The following is an 8,675-nucleotide window of genomic DNA, read 5'->3' on the forward strand; positions in this document are numbered from 1 at the left end:
AAGCAAAACGATTACGACTAGGGGTTGGAGAGGCTGAAGCAATTCATCAATATTTTGTTCGAATGCAATCTAAAAATTCAGGTTTTTTCTATACAATGGATTTAGACGCTAAGTCAAGGATAAAAAATATATTTTGGGCTGATGCAAGGAGTAGAGCAATATATGAAGAATTTGGTGATGTGGTTACATTTGGCACTACATATTTAACAAACAAGTATGATATGTAATTTGCCCCTTTTTTTTGGAGTAAATCATCATGGTCAATCAATCTTGTTAGGATGTTGGTTGCTATCAAGTGAGTCTACCAAAACATTTATTTGGTTGTTCAAGATATGGCATGCATGCATGTCTGGATGTGCTCCAAATGCCATAATTACTGATAAAGACAAAGCAATGAAGAAGGTAATTGATATTGTGTTTCCCCAAATTCGACATCGTTGGTGCCTTTGGCATATAATGAAAAAGATACCTGAGAAGTTAAGTGGTTATCAATCTTATAAGCCAATTAAAAAGGCATTGAAAAAGTGTGTTTATAATTCTTTGACAAATGAAGAATTTGAGAAAACATTGTAATGCCTCAAATTTCCTAATAAGGTTTAGGACCTTGATTAGGAGGCCGGGAGGGCCATAATTGATTTATTATGTTATTAATTGATTATATGCATGTTTAGGTGTATTAAATATGCATGTGAACCCATTTCTGATTAATTGAGTGATTTTCGTATTTTGGCAATTTCGGGCATATTTGGCATATATGTGATATGTGTGTGGTGCTTTATTATTATTTGGTTATGCCAGGGTTACCCAGCACGAGACGATCCTAGGAGGTAAGCTAGTGGGAAAGTCACAACGAGATTTATTCTTGACTCGGAGTGAGTCAAGGGGTATTTAGCACATTACCAGGTTATTGGGTAATGGGAATAAATATTTGGTGATAAATTAGGGGGAAATTATGGAGGTTTTGACTATTTTGTCCCTGGGGACGTTTTTGGGACCCCGAGCGTTAAGATTTGTTTGAGGCTACTTAAGCTTGAAGTAACCTTTTAATAAATAAAAAGAACGTTCAGAACGTTCTCTCTCCTTCTAAGTTCCATTTTTGTCTCCCAATCGCATTTTCGAAGGGAACTTGAGTTCTAGGACTCGGATTCAAGCGAGGATCGAGGCATAGCGATCCTAGGAAAGATTAGAAGCTTATTAGCTGGAGGATTTAGTTGGGAACAACTCAATCGGAGGTAATTCAAGTTTTCAAAGTTTTAAACTTCAATTGGATTTTGTGTTGTGATGAGTTTTTGGATGATTTAAGACTTGGGTTTTGTTTGTTTTGGATCATGGGGATGTTTGAGAACTTTGATTTTGAGATTTGGAGGTGTTTGGATAGGTTTTTGGAAGGTTTTAAAAGAGGAAAATAGGGTTTATGGCAGGTTTCCCAGGTAGGGCTGCGGCCCTGTTCTTGGGCGCTGCGATCCGAGCATGATGCTGGTGATGGTGGAGTTGAGGTGGCTGGGGGCCGCGGCACTGGGGAAGGTGAATCGCGGTGCTTGCCACTGGTGCTCCTGTCTTGGCTGGGGGCCGCGGCTCAGGGTTTTGGGGCCATGACTCTTGAGGGTTTTTATGGCCGAAATGATGTTTTGAACATGGGAACTCAAACCTTAGGCCTCGAGATCGTTCCTACTACCCGGTTTAGTGGGATTCAATGTCCTAGAGGCTAGGTCTTGGTTCTAGGATTGGTTTTTATAACACCCTAAACTCCAGGGACCGTTACGGTTCGCATTATAAACAGTGCTAAACTCGCTAATCGAGTCATTTGGCCATAAACATGTAACTAAGTATGATTAGCGGTTTAGGGATTAAAAATGTTGGTTAAGATATAACGTTTCATTAGAACGTTTACTGTATACATTGGGATCCCAAAAATATAATTTAAAGGTCTATTACAAGAAAATATTTACAACCAACCGATCTAAGCGGCAAAACAGGGTTTAACCCTAGTTCCTCTTTCAACCCTCGGCCATGGCGGTCGAGCAGCCGCATATGTACACGTCGTCACCTAAGCTCTCCAACTCAAGGATGGTCCAGCTTTCTTTTTCCTTTACCTACACCACATAGCACCCGTGAGCCGAAACCCAGCTAGAAAACTCAATATGCTCATGATCATTAATAACATGTCATCGAATCATAATGTGCATGCCTAGCAATAATAGCTTTCATCATGCATGCAAATAAGTTCAAATAAATGATTATGGGGTCCTACATCTGAATAGATGACTAATAAGTCAATCTCTGGGGACCTGCTTCTTGGACAAATGACTAGTAAGTCAATCTCGGAGTGGGTGACTAATGAGTCACACCCTGCATAGGTGACTAATGAGTCACACTCTGTATAGATGACTAATGATTCATACCCTGTATAGGAGACTAATGAGTCTCACTCTGTATAGGTGACTAATGACTCACACTCTGTATAGATGACTAATGAGTCAATCTCTGTGTGGATGACTAATGAGTCATACCCTGTATAGGTGACTAATGAGTCACACTCTATATTAATGACTAATGAGTCACACTCTATATTAGTGACTAATGAATCACACTCTGGAGGTCCCATACCCTCCTAGCCATGTGACATGTAGGTCACCTTAGCCTTTCTGGCTCTGGCTCCAAATAACTAGCCCTTAGACTAGACAATCTCTTTTCAATTTTCATCAAGCATGAGGCCGGTTCGGCATTAATGCTCATTTGAGTCATTCAATGTAGATGTCGATTAGATCTAATCTTTTATCAGCTTGCGTTGACACGCTAAGGCCGTACTTGACTTATTAGTCAATCCCACGTGACCAGTCCTCAGTACCACTGCCGAACTTGACTAATAAGTCACAACTTCACAGTTGATACTGACACCATTGCCAATCCCTGACTAATAATTCAGTGCTTCCTCATTTAGGTAATACAAACAGACATATATCATATGTCAAATATTCAGATATAAGGCATTTGGCATGCTCATTCAGTAATCAGAAGCATAATTATAATCATGCACAATTACTGAGACTCAAGCTCTGATCAATCTCATAATCAACATTCATGCCATGCCCTAATCTCATGTATCTTATGCATTTTTAATGCAATCAATCTCGACATATAGAGCACTTAACATGCCTCACGAATAACCATGCATGTCACATATGGGGTACAGTTTTCTTACCTCTGGTTCGAGCGAGAATTAGAACAAGAACGACCCTTGAGAACGATCGACCTTTTAATCCTTTAGCGGTCACCTAGTCATAACCAAATACAATCTCCAATTAATGAAAATCATCAAAAATAGGGTCTTGATCTAAACCCCACTTTCAGGACCCCGAAATGTACCCACACAGTGAGTAGATTCGATCCCGGGCCTTAGGAATTGAAACCCCGTGCCAAAATCCCTTAAAAACACTCAAAATAGGATTCTGAAGAAACAGGGTAGTGCCCCAGCGCTACCCACTAGCGCCCCAGAGCTCTTCTCAGAACCAAAACCGCCCCAAAGCCACTCTGGGTAGCGCTCCCTTCTGGGCGCTATGGCACTACACAGCCAAAATCACCCCTGAACCTTTCTCCTTCGACTCCTTCATTTCCAACTTGATTCAAATGCTTCCAAACATCAAAGTAAGTCTCAAAATGAACCCAAAAACCATCCCCACATTTCCTAGGCATCACAACCTAAGAAACCCTAGCCAAAAACCTCGTTCAATTCTCATTATTCAACCCAAAAAACCAGCTGAAACTCAAAAGGAAAAACAGAGCAAGAACTAATGTTTTTATGGCTAGAAGCTCACCTTAATCTCAGAATCACACCCTCTTCAATGGTATAACATAACCCTAGATCATCAAGACTTGGTTCCCTGGCTTGATTCCTCAAAAAGAGCTTGAAAATCCAAAGAGGAATGGGAGATAAATGACCATCGGGAGAGAAATAGGAAGTGATGCTCTGTTTTTGATAAGCTTCTACAACCTTAATTGCTGATATAAATCCTTAAGGGTGAATAGACCTAAATGCCCTCAAGTCTAATAAAAGCCTTAACAGCCACCAAGGGCAAATTCATCATTGCTCGCCTATTTCGTTAATTATAATTAACACCCTCCAATTCTCGTTATTCTCCAAAATTCTCAAACACCAATAATCCATATCCCGTTACCCTTTAATTCCCGGCAACGCTCTAATCATTAAAATCACCCCGAGACTCACCCCAAGTCTCGAACTTAATCCCGTTATGACTAAACCGCTACTTTGCATTCCAGATCATCTCATGACGAATGGCTCGAACAAATCCACATTGCAATGTGGCCTTATCAATTAATCACAAACATGCACCAAAATACACAATTATGCCCTCAACGGGCCAAATTACCAAAATGCCCTTATAATAAAATGTGGACCCATATGCATGCATTTAACATCATATTATAATATAATTCACATAAACATGCATATAATCATTTAATAACATAATAAACCAATTATGGCCCTCCCGGCCTCCTAATCAAGGTCATAAACCTTCTTAGGGATTTTGGGGCATTACAGTTTTAGAACTTGAACTCATTGGATCACTGTTTATGGTTGTGACTAGGTTATCACTAGAGGCTTGGAATCAGGATCGTGCTTATGGCTCGTTTATTGGTAACCTGTACTTGGACCAAAGGTAAGAAAACTGCACTCCATATGTGACATGCATGGTTATTCTTGATGCATGTTGGATGTTTAAACGTGATGCATGTGATGCACGAGAAACATGTGATTAGGGCATGCCATGAATATTGAATATGAGATTGATCAGAGCTTGAGTCTCTGTGTTTGTGCATGATCATATTTGTGTTAGCAACTGTTAAGTAAGCATGATGAATGCCCTACTTTTGGATATTTGACATATGATATATGCCTGGTAGAATTGCTTACTTGTGCGTGGCTCTGACTGACTAGTCAGAATTGGCCATGGTGTCAATATTAGCTGTGAAGTTGTGACCTACGTGTCAATTTCGCAGTAGTACTAAGCACTGGTCACCTGGTATTGACTAAAAAGTCAAGGACGCAATCCGATAAAAGATTAGATCTAATCAACATTTGCATTGAATGACTCAAATGAACATTAATTCCGGACTGACCTCAAGTTCGATGAAAACTAAAAGCGCTTGTCTAGCCAAATGATAGTCATTCAGAGCCACGGCCAGCGAGCCCCAGTGACGGTTTAGTCACATGGCTATGGGTGCCAAGCCTCGTAGTGACTTACCCATTAGTCACTCATCTGGTTAAGCTAGTGACTTACCCATCAGTCACTCAAGTTTTAAATCACTCATCTGATTAGAGCCATTGCCAGAAAGCCTAGGTGACGGTTTCGTCACGCGGCTGTGGGTGCCGAGCCCCGTAGTGACTTGCTTGTGAGTCACTCATTATGGTTTAATAGAACCTCAAAGTGATATTCACTCATCTGTTCAGGGCTATAAGCTCTGTATGATCATTCTGATCATCATTTGCATGGCTTTGGGTGCTGAGCCCCGTGGTGACTTGCTTGTCAGTCACTCATTATGGTTTACCAGAACCTCTAGTGTTAAATTACTCATCTGAGTAGGATTGACTTGATAGTCATCCAATCAGGTGGGTAGGATTTCTTATCCTAGATTCCCCAGCATTATCTGAATTTATTTGCATGCTTGAATAAAGCTATATTTGCTAGGCGTGCCAGATATGAATTGATGTCATGATATGACTGTTCATGAGCATATTGAGCTTTCTTGCTGGGCTTCGGATCACAGGTGCTATGTGGTGTAGGTAAAGGAAAAAGAAATCCGAAGCATCCTTGAGTTGGAGAGCTTAGGTGACGATGTGTACATATGCAGCTGCTCGACCGCCACGACCGAGGTTTGAAAGAGGAACTAGGGTTAAATTCTGTTTTGCCGCTTAGATCGGCTAGTTGTAAGTAAATATTTTCTTGTAATAAACCTTTAAATTATATTTTTGGGATCCCAACGTATACAGTAAACAATTTAGTGAAACATTATATCTTAACCAAATAGTTTAATCCCTAAACCGCTAATCATACTTAGTTACACGATTATGGCCAAATGACTCAATTAGCGAGTTTAACACTGTTTAAAATGTGCACCGTAACGGCCCTTGGAGTTTGGGGCGTTACTATTAGAGAATATATTTTTATACTCAATGGAAATGTAGAAAAACCAAATTACAACTCTATGCAAAAAATACAATAGACAAGGTAATTGATTAAATAAATATTACAACTCAATTGCTCAAAATACAAGTAAATAGAAATATGTAAAAGAAGAAGATTACAAACTCAATACTATAATAATACAAGTAAATAAGAAGAACAAAAGAATGAAAACACAAACAAACTCTCACACAACCAAAGTGTAGAGTAGTGGGGATCACCAACTTGAACAAGGTTCAAGACCTTTGTCCAAAAGATTACTTCCCCCTATTCTCTAAGAACTAAGGGATCTCTCTAGGAAATAGCTCTTTGGAATTATCAAGTCTTTTGGTGTATTTTCCAGCCAAGTGCTTTGTGGATGGAAAAAAGGTGTGTCTTACAAGTGAGCATTAGACTCCTATTTATAGAGTTTTGAGACACTCTTTGAATTTCAAATTCCACCAACCCCCATGGCTATTACCAGTGATTAATTGGTTGTTTATGGAATTAAAATAGAGATTTGGGAGTTACTTGGTTGTTGGAAACATTCAAAATTGGATAAAACCGAAGTTTGGAAAATGCTGTCAGCCGCTTAGGCCGCGGCCTGATAAACACGAGCCGCAGCCCACGGTGTGTTTTTGCCTATTTTTTTTCCTCTTGGGCCGCGGCCTGAAAAACATAGGCAGCGGCCCAAGTCTTTTTTTCAGCAACCAATTTTCCAAATTTGGCAAAACATTCCAAATTCATTCCCACTTGATTTTGTAACTTCCATACACATTATGGGAGTTAAAATCACATCTCTAACAGCCATATTTCACATATGGCTTTAAGAAATTCAAATCAAAATGTGTAATATCAAATCTACACATTATTGGGTAATATTTGGGAGTTACATGTAACTCCAAAATATGTCACATTTGGGCACATACATGTGTCCAATTTTGTGACTCTCAATAATATGTTACAAGGTGTGACAAATCACATTTGTGTGACAAATCACATTATGTCACATTATTTAATCTAACTTTATATTATTTAAAATAATATAACAGTTACAACATAGGGTCTTTTCATCAGTGATTTCAATTTGTAGGACAATGGTTGGTTAAATAGCTTATATGAAGAAAGATGTCGTTGGGTTCCCGCATTTGTCAAAGATACATTTTTGGGCTGGAATGTCAACTACTCAGCGTAGTGAAAGCATGAATGCATTTTTTGATGGATATGTTAACTCAAAGACAAAACTTAAGCAATTCGTTGAGCAATATGATAGTGCTTTAAGAGACAAGATTGGGAAGGGGAATCAAGTTGATTTTCAATCTTTTAGCACTTTAATTCCTTGTGTGACTCATTTTGTAATTAAAAAGCGATTTCAGGCAGTATCCACTAATGCAAAGTTTAAAAAGTTCCAAAAAGAGTTGACTGAGAAGATTTATTGTGAGGTTTCTTGTGTTGATGAAAGTTCTGGATTATTTGATGTATGTGAGGTCTTATTCTTTGGTGAAGGAAGCAAAGAAGTTCACTTGACAATTCATTTCAACAAAGAAAATAATGAAGTTCAATGTTCTTGTCAGCTGTTTGAATTTAAAGGAATTTTATGCAAGCACGCTATATCAATTCTCATTAGAATGGGAGTTTCAAATGTTCCAATGAAATACATTTTGTCACGATGGAGCAAGAATTTGAGAAGGTGTCATACAAAGATTAAACTTGTTTATGATGATTTACATAACAATCCTGAAGCACAACGATATCACGAGTTCCAAAGGAAATTTGACAAAGCGGTTGATTAGGCTATTGTCTCTGATGAAAAGTTCAAATTGTGTTTGGAATGTGATGCATTAATTTGAAATAAACTTAGTGTTGGGCCCAAAATGTTCGGCCCAAAAGGCTTTTTTGTTTTGAGTAAATTAAAATGGGTCGTTTTGGCCCTGCAGAGGCTCTGAAATCAGAAGCCATGGGTCAGAGGCGATCTGCGCCTCTAACCTCTGCACATTTAATTGATCCAAATGCATTTTAGAGGGAAATTTAGTTATTCCTCCCACCAATCAGGGAGTCAGCTTAACCAACTAACCTCCTCACATTCTTATTCTATAAATACTGAACTCTTATTCAGATGAAGCTATCGAAAATCTGACTTAGGCATCGAAGTGTCTTTCTTGCAGGTACCCCCGACGGTTCAACAATCGACAAAGTTATCTTCATCATCGGAGAAAGACCAGAGAATTGGAATTTGTCGAAAAATACCTCAAGATATAGAAAGGCAAAGTTGTTGCATCAACAAATTGGTGCTGTTTGTGGGAAAGCAATTCCCTCTTTAACAACATCATCAAATCAAAAAAAAATTCCTTGCAATCAAGATTCACTCGAACACAGAAGCCATGCCGCCAAAGAACAACGGAGCAGCATGTACCGTCACCCAGGTACCGTCGCCCAGGTCGCCCCACCAACGGATGTAGGCGACCAAATCAACAGGATGTGTCGACTGCTGGA

The 8,675-nt window shown here is 39.1% G+C and overlaps 1 protein-coding gene across 1 annotated transcript; it reads left to right on the forward strand.

Annotated features, from left to right (window-relative positions):
- The first annotated feature begins 7,300 nt into the window (after positions 1 to 7,300).
- On the forward strand, positions 7,301 to 7,975 carry LOC133795259 (protein FAR1-RELATED SEQUENCE 5-like). Its single transcript, XM_062232714.1, has one exon. The coding sequence runs from the start codon at positions 7,301 to 7,303 to the stop codon at positions 7,973 to 7,975; it is 675 nt and encodes a 224-aa protein (XP_062088698.1).
- The last annotated feature ends 700 nt before the right edge of the window (positions 7,976 to 8,675 follow it).

This window comes from Humulus lupulus, chromosome 8 (genome assembly GCF_963169125.1).
Source record: "Humulus lupulus chromosome 8, drHumLupu1.1, whole genome shotgun sequence".
Classification (NCBI taxonomy): Eukaryota; Viridiplantae; Streptophyta; class Magnoliopsida; order Rosales; family Cannabaceae; genus Humulus; species Humulus lupulus.